The sequence below is a fragment of the Passer montanus genome, unplaced genomic scaffold, assembly GCF_014805655.1.
Source record: "Passer montanus isolate IOZ18808 unplaced genomic scaffold, ASM1480565v1 scaffold8, whole genome shotgun sequence".
Lineage (NCBI taxonomy): Eukaryota > Metazoa > Chordata > Aves > Passeriformes > Passeridae > Passer > Passer montanus.
Window position 1 is genome coordinate 14612431 of NW_024373256.1, and position 19864 is coordinate 14632294.

The window sequence follows — 19864 nt, forward strand, 5'->3', positions numbered from 1 at the left end:
GCCAGGGCTTGGACTGGATGATCCCTGTGGGACCCTCCCCACTCAGGATATTCTGTGATTCCATGTTTTATGGTCTCAGCCCTGTGGGTTCCTCCATGCCAGTGGAATTTTTGCTGCTCCTGTGGGAATGTGGGATGACCAAAGCACGTGGAGCTGTGGGTGAAGAGCTCTAAGTGTGCTGTAGATGTGATTTTCCTAAAGAAACACAGAGCTGGCTTTCAGAGAACCAAAAAGAGCTCAAACCAACCCCCCAGTGCTGCTGCAGGGTGAGCAGGGCAGCTCTGAGCTCCATGGGCAGGGAGCTGAGTCTCCTTTGAGACCTTTGTGAAAGAAGAGGTTTGGTGATTCACCGGCTCCTTCCCCAAGAACAAACTGAAACCCCAAACTGAAACTGCACCAATGCAGCCCTGGAGACTCCCTCCTGTGCACGAGGAAGAGGAGGAGGGTGTGTGTGGCAGCTGAGGGCAGCTCTGTGGGCACCGAGTATGGAGCTCACCTCTCGCACCTCACCAGCTTCCTCCTGGGATAGAAGGATGTGCTGTAAAAGCAGACAAAGGTGCCTCAAAAGCCCTTAAAATGAGGGATAATATCTGGTTGTCTGAGCTTGAGAAGCATCTGGTGTAAAGGATTTTCTACTCATGGCAGAAGGAAGGAACCAAATGCACCTTTTTGAGACCCTTTTTGGGCCCTGTGGTTTTTCCCTTTTCCCATTCTCTTTGACCACCCCAGACCATCCTCAGCAGCACCCCCATCCCAACCCTTGCCTGACGTGATTCCCTCCCCCTCAGGCATTGTCTAATTGGGAAAATGTTTCAATTATATGGCCTAAATTTGTAACATGGAGCAGTTCATTATCACCAAATCCCCTTAATTGGGCCCTCCTACCAGGCAGCCTATTACAGAGTTTCCCAATTAAGACAGGACCTCTTTAAAACCCATAAAAATAAACAAATCCCTGGCAAAGCAGGCCCATGTTACAGGAGACACTGCCCAAAATGCTGCTTCAAGGCTAAGCAATAGTTTCAACACCAACCAAGTCCCAGTTAACCCCTTGGTACTGATTACTTATGTTCCCTTCAAGGAGAACAGACACAGTTTGGGGTCAGCTCAAGAAATTCACTGTTATTTTCTCAAATCTTTCTGATAAAGAGGAAAAAGTTGGTTGCAAGGTGTTTCTGTGCTGTTTCCTGCAAGGATTCCATAGGTAACTCTGCTTTTTTTTTGGTTGCAGGTAAAGGACCTAACAAAATACCTGGATCCCAGTGGATTGGGAGTTATCAGCTTTGAAGATTTCCATCGGGGCATCAGAGCCATCAAAAATGGAGGTGAGTGAGTTTCCTGCTGTGCTGTGAGTGAGGATGGGAACTGGCCAAATTTAACACCATGGTTCAGCTGAAAAGGTTGTTCAAAGAGAAGGAAAAGCTTGGGGAAAACCTTGGGAAAACCATCTGGGTTTGTTTTTCTGAGCTCCTGCTCTGTGCTGGGTGGAGGGGAAGTGGGACAGGTTTGGGACAGTTAATAGGGGTTGGAAAAGGAGGTGGCACAGCAGTCGTGGTGATGGTCCCACTGTTTGTTGTTTATCAGGAAAGTTCCTTCCTACAAAGAAACATCACTGGGGAGTCCCTCCTGGTTGGGTGTCTCTCACCTGTGTTTTTGGGGTTCTTGCTGGGGTGGAGTGGCTGCCATGCTGCTGGAGGTGTCTGTGTGCTGCTGGCTGTGACATCCCCCAAACACTGGCACTGAGCAGGGAATGGTTTGGGTTGGAAGGCCTGAACACTCAGCTCATACCACCCCTGCCCTGGGCAGGGCACCTGGCACTGGAATGGGAATTACCATGCATTTACCAATTCACTGATGAATTTACCAATGCATTTATAGCCTTCACTCCAAGTGTTTGGAGGATCAATGTGCTCAGATGATTTTTAGCAAGCAGCACGTGAAACCAGAGCTTCAAATTCCCTGGCTGGAGTCAGGATGATCTTCCAACAGGCCAGTGCCAATCCCCATGTGGCTTCCTGAGGGCTTCCTGCAAGTGCTTCCAGGGCAGTAGCTTGGTGAAATATGAAGTATCTTTCTGTCTGGTTGCCATTTGAACCCCTTTGCTGCAGAAAAGGTGGTTTTTTTCAGTTGTTTTGTTTTCAGTTTGGGATTTCTCTCAGAGTGTCAGAGGGTCATTTTGGGCCAGGCATGTTGCTATGGGCAGGGTGTGAGGAATCTGGGAATCTCCCTTCTGAGCAGCTGGAGTTCTGAATGTGCAATTGTGAATTATCATCCTTGCACAATAGTCAGCTCTGCTCAGAGATGCTTATCTGGGATTCCAGCCCTGCTGCCAGCCCTGCCCCTGGAGTGTGCTGCAAGGGTGGGAAAGAACCATCCTTCCCATACAAACCCTGCTGTCCCAGGAGTAAAAACCCCTCAAAGCAGTTTTCTCTTGTTCTTCTGTCAGTTGTCCATCCCTCCTCCTTCTCCCCATTTCCACTCCCACTTCAGTTATTTATTTGTTTGTTTGTTTATTTATTTGCTGCAAGGGTGCTGAGGCCCTGGCACAGGGTGCCCAGAGCAGCTGTGGCTGCCCCTGGATCCCTGGCAGTGCCCAAGGTCAGGCTGGGCAGGGCTTGGAGCAGCCTGGGACAGTGGAAGGTGTTGGAGTTGGAATGGCATTCAAAAGTTACCCAAAAAGGAGTAAAGGGTGCCCAAATGCTGCAAAAATGCAGCTGCAGAAAAGATGATTGTGGGACTGGGACTCTCCAGACCTTGGGCTCCTACTTAGAATCCTGGAAGCACAGAATATCCTGAGCTGGAAAGGACTGAGGGGATCATCCAGTCCCACTCCTGCCCTGCCCAGACCCCCACAGTCCCACCCTGTGCGTCCCTGGCAGCGCTGCCCAAACCCTTGGAGCTTTGAGCTCTCTTCCCACCCAAAACCCTCCAGGATGATTTGAGCTCAGGACTGCAGTGTTTTATGGCAGCTCCCACGTTTCCTGCCCAATTCCCAGCTGCCAGGAAGCAGGAGGAGCTGCAGCACACTATTAATTTGTAATAAATTGCCATTGGAGTAGAGCGTTTGTGAAAGCCCAGGCTCGTGTTTCTCCTCAATAATTCATCACTTTGGTGTTGTGTTCTATTAATTGAATGGGAAAAGCAGATCCAGGCAAAGCTTTTAGGGGCTCTATTTATTAAATTTGAAAGAGATTGATATGTGTTTATTACAGTGGTTAGGAAGGGCTGAGCTCTCTAACAACACATGGCATTAACTGGTTATAAAAGGAGCCCAGGGCAGGGAGCAGAGGAGGTTCTTTGAGTCTCACAGCTGAGCATTGCCCACATTGAAACCACCTGAAGGATTTGCTGCTGCTCTTGAGACAGTCAATATTGATCATCCCTTTGTAACCAGAGCAGAGGTCAGGCTGCTGCTGCTGGGTGTCCCTTTTAACAAGGTTTGTTAATTAGCTGGGCCTATTTTTAGTCAGGGAATGCTCTGCTGGATTTCTTGGTGCTCTGTAATTCTTGGGTCAGTCACAGAAGTGAGAGCTGGTGTCAGTTTGGACCTTTTGGTGTCTGTGTTAATGCAGGGTTTATTTCTGAGGCTGTCCCATTCTTCTCTGCCTCTCCCCTCTCTGGAGAGCAGCTGGGATTTGCCTGGCAAACTGAAGATGCAGTTACAAACCCAGCCAAATTCCCTCTGTCAGCTGCATTTCTCACAACTGCCTCGTGTCCACCTGGCCTTTCCATGCACGATGCTGAGCTGCCTGTCCTGTCCCTGTGCCAGGGACATGTCCCACTGCCTGAGGAACAGGCTGATCCCGGGCTCCTGCTGCTTGCTGTGCCTCCAGCCTGGAGCAGGAGCCACTGAAGCCCTCACACAAAGCCCCAGGGCCACCTCTGCACTGCCACGGGCCAGCTCCGGGTCTGTGTGGCCAGGTGGTGCTGGCTGTGAGGGGGCAGAGCAAAGGGACTGGGATCTGGGGCTTTAGGGAGAGCTTTTAGCCACTTGTGGCTGCCCCCTGCCCTCCCACAGTGAGGGCTGGATGGGAAAGCGTGGTTCTCATGGGGGTAGGTTTTTGTAGGTTCTCATGGGTGTAGGTTTTTGTGGGTTCTCATGGGTGTAGGTTTTTGTATGTTCTCATGGGTGTAGGTTTTTGTAGGTTCTCATGTTTTTGTAGGTTCTCATGGGTGTAGGTTTTTGTAGGTTCTCATGGGTGTGGGTTTTTGTAGGTTCTCATGGGTGTGGGTTTTTGTAGGTTCTCATGGATGTAGGGGTTTTTTATGCCTGCAGTGTGGATGGCCAGGGAGGCTTCCAGAGGCTTTCCCTGCTCTGGGGAGTGCTGAGCCTGTGGCTCTCAGGTGCCTGAGCTCTGTTCTCAGGCCTGGGGGCTGTGGGGACAGGTTCAGCTCCTGTGGTCTCTGTGTTCTGCCCTTCTGCTTGTGGCTGCTGGGATCCCCTTGTCCTTCCCTGCTAGCCTTAGAGCAAAAAAAAAGACCAGGCCAAGGAATAGGCCATAAACACTTGTAGTGTGTTGTAATTAGGAAATAGTTGGCTGCTGATTGTGATGCTGTGAATTAGAACATCTGTATTGTCTCACCCTGAACATGAGCCTAAAAATGGAATAAAAGTTTTTAAAACACCTCTCAGTTGCCCCATCTGGGTCAGAAAAAGGCTTAGTCTGACAGGATCCCCTTGTCCTTCCCTGCTCCTCAGGGAGGGGCTTGCCTGCTTTTAAAATCTGTGTGGATGGTGCCTGAGTGCCTGGCCAGTCTGCACAGCAGAGGGGAGGTGAGGATCCTGCACTGGCAGCATGTCAGGGTGGATAAATAACTCTGAGAAGTGGAATTTTACAGCCTCGCATTGTAAAACTTGAGAAACTGATAATGGAGGGAAGGCAGTAATGAAGGAGAGGCCTGGAGATTCTCAGCCAGAGGAAGACCTGGTGCATCTGGCTACCATTGTTGGATTAAGGTTTTTTTTGACTCAGAGATGGGGCAACTGAGAGGTGTTTTAAAAACTTCTATTTTATTTTCAATCTTATGTGAAGGGTGAGACAATACAGATGTTATAATTTATGCTATTTTAATCAGAAGCTAATTATTTCTTAATTATAATATAAGCATTTCTTGGTCTATCAGGTTTTGGTACACTATACTGTAAATGTCTTAAAGGTAATAATTTAAAGTTACTCTTCATGGGTCTTACTACAATGTATCTTTTCTAGTTCTGTTTCTCTAAAGTATCTAGTTTTATTGGTAAGGTTATTTTTTGAAACTTGTTTCTACTTCTATTTCTCTCAATGTCTGCCTTATTCTATGGCATTTCGAAGTTAGAATTTTTCATTTCAAGGTTTGTATACAGATGTATACTGTATGAGCCTTCTGTCAGGCTTTGAGAATTCTCTACAAATCCATTTCCCCCATTTCCCTCTTTTTCTTGAATGGAAAAAAATATTTCCCACAACCATCAGTGAGATCCAAGGGAAAAGGAACAGGGAGGGAGCAGAGTGACTGCTGCATGATCAGAGTGAGGAGCTCCAGCTGATGGAGGATCTCCTTAGGGAGAAACAGGAACCAGGGGTCACATCCCAGGAGCTCAGGGAGGGCCCCAGGATGGAAATAGTCACAGCTCCCTTTATTATTATTATTATTATTGTTTATTTTTAAATGCTTTAACTAAAAGCCTGTTGGATTTGGGGAGATGGAAAATCCAGCTCGAGAGCCAGCACCCAAACCTGGAAACTCTAAGAGAGTTCCTATTTGCAAGGAGGAAGACCTGAGAGACCCCTGGCAGTGCCAGCTTTGGAGGAGCTGGATCACAAATCCACTGTGCCAGGGGAAAGATGCTCCAGGGGCTGAATAAGAGGCTTGGAGCAGGAGGGGCACCTCCAGCTCCCCAGAGGCACTTCCAAAAGCTGGCTGGAGGGAAAAGCCTGGAGCTGGGAAGCTGGAGCAGGCAGGGCAGGATGCTGAACAGCAAATACAGGGCTGGGGGGGTCAGGCTGTGGCTCTGCCCAGAGTCTGGGTGGGAGCACCACACTGTTCCTAATTGGAGCTGGCAGAGCCTTTGTGAGGCTGCAGCTCTGCAATGCCCATCCCAGGAGCATCCCTGGGAGGATCTCAGGGGGCTTTTCCAGGGTTTCTGCTCTCTGATCCTGGAGCATCCCTGGGAGGATCTCAGGGGGCTTTTCCAGGGTTTCTGCTCTCTGATCCTGGAGCATCCCTGGGAGGATCTCAGGGGGCTTTTCCAGGGTTTCTGCTCTCTGATCCTGGAGCATCCCTGGGAGGATCTCAGGGGGCATTTCCAGGGTTTCTGCAGCCCTGTCCAGAAAGGTTGGTGAGCTCCTGGCAGCTGAGTGTCAGCTGGGAATTTCCTGAGAGGAAAGGCCACACGCAGCCCTTCTCCAAATGAGGGATGTGAGTGTTGTACCTTGTGGGAAAAATAGTAAAGGTAAGAAGAGGCAGAACCCAATCTACCAATTTTTAGGCAATTTTCAAATAGCACACAGGTGAAACTGAAAGAAAATCCCCCTGTTTTAATTAGAAGCCCTGAGCTTCTCACCTTTACTATTTTTCCCACAGTACCTTAAAGGCTTAGAGCCAGGAGGGGGCTGCACATCAGCTCCAAAAAAACAGATCCACAGAGTTTTCCCACGTGCAGGCTGTGTGCCACGCTCCCTGCTCCACTGCTCTGGCTGTGCCTCGGGATGTGACAGTGCTCAGATGCCACCTCGGAGCCCAGCGTGCCCAGGAGCCACTCAGAGCCACTCAGAGCCACTGCAGGGCAGCACGTGGTGGCTCAGGTGGGCCCGGGAGAGCCGGGCTGGCTGCCCTGGTGACCTGGATCCCGCTGCCTCCTGGGGGCATTCCCAGGTGTTGGATACCCAGTCAGGTAACCCCTGTTTGCTGTGTGTGGAGGTTTTTTTCCCCCCTCTGTAGGATCTGCATTGCAGATGGGTTTTGCTACGCAAAAGGAAAGCTTCCCTTGCCCAGGGATAATTCCAGAAGCCAAAGCTTGCATTCCCTTCCCCTCCCAATCCCGCAGTTATTTCTGTCTGTGTGCATCCTCTGCCCCGCCTGGCTGCTGCAGGTGCAGTGGATTTGCAACAGGGGGTGGCCAGGCCCAGGTGAACATTGCAGCTTTTGCTTTAGAGAAGGAGAGCCTTGCCCAAGCTCAGCAGATGGAGGCAGAGCTCGTGTGCACGTTTGACTAAACTCGGTGAGTGGCTGGCACCGCTTTGAGCACTTCCTACGTTCCCCTGGGATCTGCTGATCCCTGGATTCATGCAGCACTGCTGCAGTGGAGACCTCCCCGCTGCTCCTGCTGCTCCTAACCCTGGCTGAAGCATCGTCCACAGGGACACAGCTCCTTTGATGGCTGAAGGTAGGACAGATGCCTCTTTGTGTACAGCTGGCGTGCTGGGAACAGGGGCTGCTGTGAATGGGAAATCAAGATTGATTCATGAGCGAGAATAAAACCCAAATTGCTCTCATTATGTCTTCTGCTTTTTTATTTTTGCCTTTGCATCTTGCTGTGCTCTGGCAGATCCATATGGATGTGCTATACATACTGCTGGTGGGGATAAGGACTTTAGGAAGATGAGTGCTAATTCTGCCCCTGAAAGGAGTGGAGATTTAAATGGTTCTTTAAAATTTATATGGATTCTTGAAAAAAATATAATCCCTGTGCTGTTCTTGGGAGCTTGGGATTCTGCTCATCTCTGTGGTGCAGGAGGATGATTGTAGCACCAGGATTGTGCTTGTCAGGTTCGGGGTCCATGTGCTTGTCTGTGCCCCCTTCTGCCAGGGACAGGAGCTGCCAAGGCTTTCTTGAAATTAATTTGGATTTTTTCCCTTGAAATAATGGTGCTTAGAGGGTTGTATTGAAAAATACCAGGCCTGCCTATAAAAATTTGTGGGCTTCACTGGGGTTCTTTAGCCCAGACAAAAGGAGGCTCGGAGGGACCTCCTGGCTTTGCGCAACTCCCTGGCAGGAGGGGACAGCCAGAGAAGTCGGGGTCTGCTCCCAGGGAACAGGGACATGATGGGGGGAGTGACCTCCAGCTGTGCTACGGGAATCAGGTTGGACATCAGGAGGAATTTCCTCATGGAAAGGGTGGCCAGGCCTTGGAAGGGGCTGCTCAGGTGAGGGTTGTACTCTCCACCCCTGGAGGTGTCCAAGGCAGGCCTGGATGTGGCACTCAGTGCTCAGGGCTGGTCACAAGGTGGGCACCGGGCACAGACTGGACCTGATGATCTCAGAGGTCTTTCCAGACCCAGTGATTCTGGGGTTCTGTTGAGTCTGTAACTCTGTGCTCGCAGGGAATGGGAAATAAGGAGGTGAGGGTTGGAGCTGAGCTGCTTTGGGGATGCTCTGTGGTCCCAAGGACCTGGGGTCTGTCTCCATCCCTCTCCTGACAGGAGGGTTGGGTGTATCCAGGGCACAGAGACCCCTGTGTGAGGGGCTGATCCTCGTGGAGATGCAAACAGCAGGAGAGCCAAGCAGGTGTGAATCCAGCCCAGCTGGAGGCTGTTCAGGGAGGAGCAGGACACAGGGACAGCCCCAGGGCAGGGGCGCTGAGCTGCTTGCTCCTCTCCTCCAGCCCCAGTGTCCTTGGAGAAGAAAAGTCCTTCTGCTCCCAGGAGCCCCAAAATGTTCTGTGTGTGTGGAGAACTTTCTCTCCAGCTGTGCAACCCCCAGGGCCAGCAGATCCTGGCTGCAGCCCTGTTCCCCATGGCAGGGTGAGCAGGGGTCATTTTCTGTTCCAGGTGGAAGCTGGAGCAATTGCTGGGAGAGAGGAGCCGTGGAGCAGCTGGGAGGGGAACCACAATCACAGCATTCTCGAGCTCTTTTAAGTCCCTGTTTCTGCTATAATACAGATATTTCTGCTATAATACAGACATATAATACAATCATTCAGGTTGGAAAGGTCCTTTGGAATCATTGAATCCAACCATTATGGATTTCTCTAATACCAATATACCAGGGCAAGGGCTCGGGTGCTGGTGGGGGGGGCACTTCTGGCTCAGCAGAGCAGTTTTTTCACTTGCATTTCTCTTTTGATTTTCATAAACACTTGTTTGTAGTGAATTCATCAGTGTGGCAGCTGGGTGAAGGGTGACATGGGGGGAGAGGCTGCTGGGTGCTCTGTGGCTCAGAGGGAGCTGTGCTTCCCAAAAGCAGCCTGGCACATGACATACTGCATTGACCTACTTTGGGGAGAGGAGCAGAAGTGTTGGAGAGCTGTGTCCGTGGGCAGCTCGGGATGAGAGCAGCAAGGAATGGCTCAAACATGCTGCTGGAAAATGCTGTGAAGGATCTGGGGGCCAGGAATGGGCGACTGGCATGGGAATGTATTGGTTTGAAAAGACAGGTGTCTGCTAAGGATGGCAGGAGCCTTCCTTGAAGTGGAAAATGTAAAACCCCTGCCTCTGAATTATTATAATTTTGAAATTAACGGGCTCTCAGGCAAATGGGGAAATATGGGAATAGGAATAGGAATAACAGCTCCTTATTAGGGAAGAAAGTAACAATAAAATAAAGATGTAATAATACAAAAAAACACTGCCAGAGTCAGAGCAGGAGCTGAGCCCTGTGGGTCAGGGTGGTGGCACAGCCCCATCCCATGGGGGCTCAGCCCTCCTGCAGTGCCAGCTGTGCTTCTGCTGGAGCAGGGATCCTGCACAAGGGGAGAGTTTTCCTCTGCAGCTCCAGGGCTGCTGGAGCTGGGCCTGCTCTTCCTCTGGGAATGCAGGGCAGGAGAAAGCTGCTCCTGTGGGAATGCAGGGCAGGAGAAAGCTGCTCCTGTGGGAATGCAGTGGGCAAAGGCTGCTGTGCTGTTCCAGGCTCAGATTGTATCCAGGTAGGAATGCTTGGCTCCTGCCCTGGGCGGAGCATCTCCCCATGGGATGCTGGAATTTGATCAGCCCTGCAGGGACACTCAGTGGCCATGGACAGCAGAGATCTGCTGGAGGGAGGATTGGCTGTGGGAGAGAGAAAGAAAACTGCCCATGAACAGAGGAGAACTGCCCAGCTGTGACAGCTGTGAGCAGAATCCACACCCCAGCCACATCTTCCAAGCTTAGACAGAATCTCTGTCCCTCTGAGAATTCTTTCTTTAGGAATCTTTCCCCTTTCATGAATTCCTGCTTTGGAGCATATGTCTCAGAAATCTGGCTGTGTCCAGTCACTGTCATGGAGTGTAACAGGTCTGAAATACACCTGAGTCCGAGGGAGTTCTGGTTCTAAGGTGGCATCAAAACTGGGATCAAATCCCCAAAGAATCACTGTTGATTCAGCATTCCTTGGGAGGGCAAAGCATTGCTGTGTAGCCAGATCTCCTGGAAATCAAAGCTAATTCCAGAGCGGAGAGACTTCCATGTGTCCTGAGGTGAAGGAAACGTGTGGTGGCTTTTTGGCCCACAGACCATAACCCAACCTGATAAAGATAAATCTGATGCCCAAAAGAAAGCAAATTTTTCTGGGAAATTAGGATAAAACCCATTCCCTGTTTACCAGGAAGATGAAAGCAGGGAGCAGTGCTTTATTGGAGCTTTGGAGTAGTTCTTAGTGTGAAAAACACGCTCATTCTACTGTGAAAATGTAAAAAGTTTAAGGGAGTTCTGGTTCTAAGGTGGCATCAAAACTGGGATCAAATCCCCAAAGAATCATTGTTGATTCAGCATTCCTTGGGAGGGAAAAGCATTGCTGTGTAGCCAGATCTCCTGGAAATCAAAGCTAATTCCAGAGCGGAGAGACTTCCATGTGTCCTGAGGTGAAGGAAACGGATGGTGACTTTTTGACCCACAGACCGTAACCCAAATCTGATGCCCAAAAGAAAGCAAATTTTTCTGGGAAATTAGGATAAAACCCATTCCCTGTTTACCAGGAAGATGAAAGCAGGGAGCAGTGCTTTATTGGAGCTTTGGAGTAGTTCTTAGTGTGAAAAACACGCTCATTCTACTGTGAAAATGTAAAAAGTTTAGTGAAGGACAGTGGGAGACAAGGACCACAGAGCAAAGGTTATTATGGCTGGGTGCACCTTGGCACTGAGCAAAGAGCACCCTGTATGGAGGACAGTGGGAGACAAGGACCACAGACCAAAGGTTATTATGGCTGGGTGCACCTTGGCACTGAGCAAAGAGCACCCTGTTGTCTTTGGGGATACCCCTTAAATACCTTTTAATTACATCAGCCTGTTGCATATTCATAGACCCTTATGCATTGTAAACTTTTCCCCATACTGGCTTACATGTTCCAAGAACTGTTTAGCACATCTCCTCCTTGGATCTGCCTTTTTAGAGCACGGGTATTCCTTGGTTGTGGTTTTAGTCCTTTTTTTATCTCCTCCAGTTTTTGGGCCTTGCTCCACTCTGCCTTCAGATGGTGAGTGCTGATGGTTGGCAGACCTGTCCAGGTGTCCTCATCCTGCTCATTGGATGTTATCCCATCCCAGCAGGCATTTTAACACAAGCACACTGATATCAGCTATTTCACTGCTATGTCTAAGCTTAATTAACAACGGAAATAAAAACTACATATTTATAACAAAGTTACTTTAACATTACACATATAAAATCCATTTTAATATTTGCAAAAAGCCAATATTATAAGATGTATCTATAACATTAGCATGCTCTTCTCTGGAGATGATGACTAAAGAGAAAAGAGAGGCAGGTTCTGTTAAATAACATTTCTCCTCTTCCACCTCCTGCCTGTGTTTCTCCCTTGCAGGATTCCCTTTCTGAGCTGTGCTGTTTTCCTCCACATCTGGTGCTGGGAATGGTTTGGGGAGCTGGGCTCGCCTGTGGTTTGGGGAGTGCGTGGGAGGAGGCTGGGCTGGGCTGGGCTGGGCTGGGCTGGGCTGGGCTGGGCTGAGCTGAGCTGGTGGCTGCATGTGGGTGTGGGTGGTGATGGTGGTTTCTGTCCTGCCTGTTCTGCTGTCTCAGGTTTGGGTGTTAGTCCAGAGTGAGGGATTGTCAGTGCTTGGAGCAGCCCGGGCAGGTGGGGAATGTGTCCTGCCTCCCGAGCAGGAGCACCTGGACAGGGCTCAGGGGATCCCTGCCCCAGCTTGGGGGAAGGAAAGGAGCCCTGCAGAGCTCTCAGCTGTTTCTCCTGAGGAATCCAGTCTATCCGGAGTTATTAACAAAGGGATAATTACTCACCCAGGATTTCTGCTCCTCCCTGCCCAGCTCTGTCACAGCCTGGGGGCTGGGACTGCACTGGGTGACCTGGCACCCCTGTGACACCCTGGCAGGTTGATGTGGCAAAAGCTTCTATCTCCAGAGCGTTTCCTTGCACAGGAGAGGCTGTGTCTGATGTGGATTTCCTGGAAATCAAGTGTGTGATGTGGATTTCCTGGAAATCAGGGCTGATTGAAGCAGCTGGGTGGGTGAGCAGCAGGTGGGATGCTTCCAGTGGGCATCCACATATTGGGAAAAACCAGTTCTCCCAATTCTCTGGTGTTCTGGCTGAGCATAGCTCACATCATCTCACTCCCATTCTGCCTGTCCCAGGCTGTGTCCCCTCCTGGCCTGGTCCCTCAATGCTTTCTCCTTCATGATCCTCTTTTCCAAGCTCTTACAGTCCAAACTGCTCCTGTAAATCACTGGGCAGTTTATTCCTCTTTGGAACAGGAAGGACTTCTGCTAACGAGGCAATAGGAATTTTTATTAATGTAGTTAATAATTACAGAGTGCTCAGCAGAGATGATGTGACAGCTTCTAATAAAACCATCCCTGATGAGGGTGGGCAGTGGCTTGTTTGGATCCTGTTTCCATGTTTGGAATCCATGATCTTGGAGGTCTTCTCCAACCTGAGCAATTCTCTTTGTCACCTCTGAGCCCCTCGGTGCCTTCCTGGAGCCCTTCCAGTTCCTCCCTGTGCTCCTTCCAGGGGATGGGTCAGGCACAGATAATGGCTGGGAAAAGGATCAAATCCCAATTTTACTGGATCCCCCTCCATGATTTTGTTTTATTTTGGGTGATGTTTCCTATACAGAAGGCAGTTGGAGCAAAAGCACTTTACATAATGCATCTCCCCTCACTTCAGTGACAGGTGGCACATGGTTTGGCTCTGCTTCCATGGGATTTTCTGGCAGTGTTGGAGTTAGGGGGACAAACAGGGAAGGGGATTCAAACATGCACCTTCAGGGGCATTCTCCTGTTACTCTGCGTAGCTTTTAGGGGATTTTGGAGGACTGGGACTCCAAACTGCTCTACTGTGGCCAAGCAGCAGGAGGGCACAGGGGCTGCTCAACCTCCCTGCAACACACAGGATGTTTTTGAGCAGCACAGCCATCATTTCCAAGAGATGGCTCAGAACCATCTGATGGAGCACCACCTTGGGGACAATTCTTCCTGCAGGTGTAGTTTAGTGCCTCTCCTCTTATGTATTTTCTGTCCCCAGTTTCCCCTAAACCCAAGTTGGGTTCTGATCAGGACATAGAGGTCAAGTCTGAGATCACAGGCTTCATAAATAACTTTATAAATCATTTTCATGGATGATTTTGAGGCTCTGATGTTGAGGTTGGAGCCTAGGCTGGAGCAGGGGGTGTCTGTAGTGCCTGCCCAGGCTCACAGCTCTCCTGTCCATCACATCTTTTCCAGAGACATGTGGTTCCAGACCACCCCCCAGGGCTCAGTGACAGCTTTGGAGAGGCTTGGTATTAACTGTGGCCAGTTTTGGGTGTGGCTAGTGGAGGGCAGAAATGGCAAGTGAGACCTGACTGACAAATATTAATGCCTGCACGTTGATGGAAGTGCTGTAGGTGTTCAAGGAGTTCCCTTTAATCCTTGTGGGTCTGGAAGCTGTGCCTGGACCCACTCAGGCATTGCTCTGAAAATGAAATTCAGCCATGCTTGGAGGTAAGAACATTGTGAGCATTTCCTGGGCCTGGGGTTGGAAGCTCTGAGCTGGGGAGGATTGAACTGAGTTTAATTCTTATCCTCATTTCTCCATGTGGGAGCTTTGAGCTGGAAGGCTGAAGCTTTAGGATGGAATGGGGGCATCCAGTCAGTGCCAGCCTGTGGAACTGCCTGGTTTCTGCTTGTCTTATTTGGGGTGTCACCACCTTGGGTCTATTTCAGCTCCTGAGTCAGGGTTCTCTTTAATTTTATTTTGCTTGTGGGACAATCTTATATAAAGATAAGATAAAATATATAAAAGAATATATAAAATATATAGTAATATATTATTACTATATAAAATATTTCTATATAGTAATAATATCTTTCTATAACTATAAAATTACTATAAAGTATATTTTATAAAGTATATATAAGAAACTATATAAAGATACATATATAAATATATTAAAGATAAAAGATAAAGATAAGCTATCTAGAGATAAAATTGTCTTCTGTGAGCTCCTGGGTGTGGAGCATCTCAAGGAGTTTCTGCTTCAGGGTTCTCAAACCCTGGACAGGAGAGTGGCCCTGGGTGTCCCCAAGGTTGTGTCAGCACTGATGTGCTCCTGGAAGCTGGCTTGGGCTGTTCTGCTGGTTCCATGAGCTCCTTCTTGAGCTCAGTGTGTTCACAGAGCAGGGAGTGCAGGGCCGTGGGGCAGTGGTGAGCTTTGCAGTGCTGGCTCAGTGGCTGGGCTCGATGATCCTGGAGCTTTTCCAGCCTTCATGATTCTGTCTAAAAATCCAGCTTAGTTTCCAGAAGTGTGGAGATTTGGAAGCAGAAGGAGTGAAGGTGCTGGAGGACATCAGGAGGTCTCTTCACCAGCAGCAAGTGCTATTTTGGAGGCTCAGTCTCTCCATCAGAAAGTGGCTCTAAGTGGCTCTAAGCCACTTTCTGATGGCCCCAGGCAGCACCTCATTTTCCACACCTCCAGCAGAGAGCCTTTGTTCCCAGCTGACACAAGCCTGCAGGAATCTGAGCTGGTCCTGGTGACTGCTACACTTTGAAAAGACCACTCAGATGGCTGGGAATTAAAAATGAGATCCCATGTTTTAAACTCAGCCCAGATTGCAGGTGTTAAACTCAACTCAGCACAAATTCCAGGTGTTAAACTCAGCACAAATTCCAGGTGCCAGGGGTGGCCTCCTGCTCTTTTTCGGGGGCAGATGCTCACCAGGCCTCTGGGATGAAGGGAGAGCAGCTGGATTTGTGCCTCCAAAGGGTATCCATGCCATGAAGGGAATTCCTTTCCATGCTGTGTCTGGAGGAGGGCCTGTGCCATGGGAAGGGGATCAAAGGGAATGTGTGATGAGCCCTGGCCAGTGACAGTGATGCTCAGGAAATGAGGGGCTGCTGAAGAGCTTTAGCCAGGCTTGTGCAAGCAACCTTCATTCTGCCACTGCCTCCCTGGGAGCCTGGGCTGCCCTTTGCTCCCTCCCCTGGGGCATTTTTGGGAAATGATAGTTTGCAGTAAGTGCTCCTGCTCTGTTGGCCCATCTCTGGGGGATGCTGAGCTACAGGAAAGCACGGAGCAGAAAGCTGCTCTTTTCTGGGAGCATCAGGTTATAAATGTACTCCTGGGCCACTCTGGGGAAGGAGGAGGTGGGTGGGTGGGATTGGTGCTGGCTTTATCCCACAGGGATCACTGCCCATGGATGCTGGAGCACGAGACCCTGAGCTGCACCTGGAAGTACTGAGAGTGGTTTCCCCTGTGCAGGATCCTTCTAAATTCTTTTAAATCCTTGGCTGTCTCTTGTTTCCCAGCAGCATTCCCAATAAGGGAGCTGGATTTATGTCACTTGTTTTCCCTTAAGCAACCGGAACTTCAACCAGCTCCTTTCTGGGGTCTGTTTTGTTCTGTGCCATTCAGGCAGGTTCCAAGCCTTATTCCCACACTGATCAGTGCAGGTCTGTGAGCTCACAAAATCCATCCTGTTGGAATCACTCAGAGCTGGAGGCTCTGTGGCTTGCAGCAGTGTGTAGTGTGTTGGTAGATGACTGAAATGCTCCTGAAAGGTTCTTTTTCTAGGTCACTCCTATATGAAGCTGATAAAACTGGCTCTGTGTGACCCATGTGTCACTGCTGTACCCACAGCTCTTCACTCAAGGTGCTACAACTTCTAAATCCTTGGCTGTCTCATGTTTCCCAGCAGCATTCCCAGTGAAGGAGCTGGATTTATGTCACTTGTTTTCCCTTAAGCCAACCAGAACTTTGTCCTGCTCCTTTCTGGGGTCTGTTTTGTTCTGTGCCATTCAGGCAGGTTCCAAGCCTTATTCCCACACTGATCAGTGCAGGTCTGTGAGCTCACAAAATCCATCCTGTTGGAATCACTCAGAGCTGGAGGCTCTGTGGCTTGCAGCAGTGTGTAGTGTGTTGGTAGATGACTGAAATGCTCCTGAAAGGTTCTTTTTCTAGGTCACTCCTATATGAAGCTGATAAAACTGGCTCTGTGTGACCCATGTGTCACTGCTGTACCCACAGCTCTTCACTCAAGGTGCCTTTCCACTGCAATCCTGCCTTCTGGAAGCAGTTTTTAGAATCTATTTCAGGAGCTTTATCCCAGAACTGCTGCTCCTGAGGGTTCCTGGGAGAGACCAGGTGACTCAGGCACACCTGAGAGCTCTGAAGCTCAACAAGACATGGGAGGAGGTCTCATCCACCCCCATGGAGAATCCATGGAATTATTCAGGTTGGGAAAGCCCTCTGAGGTCATTGAGACCAACCATTCCTCCAGCACTGCCAAGGCCACCCCTGACCCATGTCCCCAAGTGCCACATTCACATGGCTTTTAAATGGTGGCTTCCAGTGACAGGAAGGAAATTTCCTTGAGGAAATGGCCTCAAGCTGAGTCAAGGGAGGCTTAGGTTGGATATTGGGAATATTCCTTCGTGGTAGGGATGATCAGGCACTGGCACAGTTGCCCAGGGCTGTGGTGGATTCACCATCCATGGAGGGATTTAAAAGCCGTGTGCATGTGGCACTTGGGGACATAGATTAGTGGTGGCCTCGGTAGTGCTGGGAGAACAGTTGGACTTGATGACCTTAGAGGGCTCTTCCAGCCTGGGTGATTCCATGATTCTGTGGTGGTTTAGCAGTAAAGCTGCCTGGAAGGTCTCTCAGAGTCTGATTTTTACCTTTCAGGTTTTTGGATGTTTATGGATGTGACTGGCCTGGCAGTGGGAGTAATGGATAGAGCTGGAAGTGCAGGAGAAGCTGCTCATGGACACTCAGAGGACAAAGGGCAGTCCCTGGTGCCACCCCCAGCCCTGGGCAAATGCTTGGGTTTGAGCAGAGTAGGACAGAGGTGACCCCAAGTGTTGTGACCACATCAGCTCTTAGTGAGGAAGGATGAAGAGAAATCAGGGATAGGTGTTAGCAAGGAAAGGCTGCTTTGTGGTGTGAGGGGCATGTGAAGCAGGGCAGGGGTCAGCTGGGACTCGACTTTGATGTCCAGGGTGGAGAGCAGAGGGAACATGAGGGTCTGAGCTCAGCCTGTGCCACAGATTGGGGCTATTGAGTGCTGCTGCTGGTGGCTCACAGCCACCCCTGGCTCTGTTCCTGGTGTGGGGGGAGCAAACCCCTCCAGCTGTCACCACGTGGCTCCCTCTGCACCTGGGGACAGTGCTCTCCACATGGGGAGTGCCACTCCACACCAAAGGTCTCCGGTTTTTTGGCTCTCGGGGTTTTTTGGCTCTTTTGGGCAGGAATTTGTGAGCTTAATGCAGGCTGTTGTGCTGGCAGACTTGCAGGCTCTCCATGGCAACTCTCCCCATACACAAAGCACCATATGGCTTTTTTTGGAGGGGGAGGGAATGAATCCAGCAGAAAAGTCAACCTTTGTTTGTGGTGCTGCTTGTCTTTGCTCTCTGTCACGCGTGGGGAGGTGGAAATATGGAATGCTGGCTCCTGGGCATGGCTTGTGCTGGCCATGCCACCACCAGGGTGCAGGTGACCTCTCAGATGGCCTTTCCTGGATTTTTACACTGGAATTTGCTGTGAAAATAAACCCATGGTACACAGAGACTCCCTCCTTGGGCTGGGCTCTCTGCACACAGATGGAGCAACAAGGATCTCGTTCATGCCCAGCATGTTCATTCCCTGAAGGGCTGGGAAGGCTCCAGAGCCCCTGGTTTGGGCAGGAGCTGGGCAGGAGGCAGGTGATGGATGGCAGGAGCTGCCTGTGCCTGTGCTCTGCCCACACTTCATACCCCTGATTCCAAAGGGAAGTCTTCACTTGCCTGCAAATCCTCCCTTTTCAAGCCCCTCTGGAAGAAACAAGGAGAATAAATATCTTTCTCTGTGTCTGAAGAAGAGTAGGAAGTGTTTGTGTGTCTGCTTGGAGGGGGAGGAAGAGAAATGATGAGGGAATAAGGAGAAGGGAGCAGCCTGTGCCTTTGGGATGTGGTTCCAGGGGCTGCTCTGGGGTGCAGCGGGATCTCTGGGGATGGCCTGGAGCTGACTACTGCCCTGTGTGCTGGTGGGCAGGAGAGGTGGCTGCCCGTCCCCTCTGGGTGGTGTGACACAAATTGCCTTCCAGGAGCACTGTTTAGTTTTGGTTTTGTCCCCAGACGTGGGCAAAGGCTCCTCTTGGTGGCACCCACTGAGGTGAGCAGGTCCCTGTCCCCATCCCCTCCCTGCTGTCAGCCACCAGGCTCAAATCCCAGAATAGCACCAGGGATAAATACTGGGAAAACTCCAGATTGTAGGCTCAGGCTCATAGGGGGAGCTGTGCAGGTGGGGACAGAGGGACATTGGGGGAGAGGGACAATGCCATCTTCAGATTATAGAATCATTAAGGTTGGGAACAACCTCCAAGGCCATCAAGTCCAAGATCCTCCTATGCTACCCCAACAGTCAGAGCAGGAGGTGGCCTTGCCCTGAACAGGGTGCCCAGGCAGCAGCAGCAGCAGCAGCATTTCCAGGGCGTATCTCTGGCTTTGCAGCTGGAGGAGAGCTCAGAGCAGCACCACTGCTGCTGCCACAGTGGGACAGCAGTGAGATACTGAAGTGACCAAGAGCACCTTGCCCCTGCTGCAGCCCTGACCCTGTTGAGCACAGTGCTGTGTCTGGCACTGGAAAAACAATTTGGGTCATTCCTGGGGTGGATTCACAGCCTGACCCTGGGAGTCAGGCCCAGGTGAGGGGAGGGATCATTTCTTTGTGCCACGTGTTCAGCTTCTCCCAGCCCAGGGAACCCCTCGGGTTGGTGGCTGCAGTATCTCCTGGTGCTCCAGTATCTCCTGGTGCTCCAGTATCCCCTGGGTGCCCACCTGTGGGTGCATTTAGTGGTCAGCAGAGAGGCCCTGGGGATGGTGTTCAGGTGGGAAGTGTTGCTGCAGGCCTGTGCCCAAATCAGAGATTCTTAGAATGCTTTGGGTCAGAAGAGACTGTAAAATTCATCCCACCCACAGGCAGGGACACCTTCCAATGCCCCAGGGTGCTCCAAGCCCTGCCCAGCCTGGCCTTGGGCACTGCCAGGGATCCAGGGGCAGCCACAGCTGCTCTGGGCACCCTGTGCCAGGGCCTGCCCACCCTCACAGGGAACAATTCCTTCCCAATATCCCATCCAGCCCTGCCCTCTGGCAGTGGGAGCCATTCCCTGCTTTGTGCCACGTGTTCAGCTTCTCCCAGCCCAGGGAACCCCTCGGGTTGGTGGCTGCACTATCTCCTGGTGCTCCAGTATCTCCTGGGTGCCCACCTGTGGGTGCATTTAGTGGTCAGCAGAGAGGCCCTGGGGATGGTGTTCAGGTGGGAAGTGTTGCTGCAGGCCTGTGCCCAAATCAGAGATTCTTAGAATGCTTTGGGTCAGAAGAGACTGTAAAATTCATCCCACCCACAGGCAGGGACACCTTCCAATGCCCCAGGGTGCTCCAAGCCCTGCCCAGCCTGGCCTTGGGCACTGCCAGGGATCCAGGGGCAGCCACAGCTGCTCTGGGCACCCTGTGCCAGGGCCTGCCCACCCTGCCAGGAAA

General features: G+C 50.7%; 1 protein-coding gene across 3 annotated transcripts in view; it reads left to right on the forward strand.

Annotated features, from left to right (window-relative positions):
• The window catches only part of RAB11FIP3 (RAB11 family interacting protein 3), an 81201-nt gene that overhangs the window by 19931 nt on the left and 41406 nt on the right, over positions 1–19864 (forward strand). For 2 of the 3 annotated variants that reach the window (XM_039731719.1, XM_039731720.1), the window contains exon 2: positions 1232–1325. In XM_039731719.1, coding sequence (XP_039587653.1) covers positions 1232–1325 — 94 coding nt within the window. Of the gene's footprint in view, positions 1–1231; positions 1326–7228; positions 7370–19864 lie in introns of those variants that run through there. The other variant, XM_039731721.1, reaches the window with a different exon arrangement.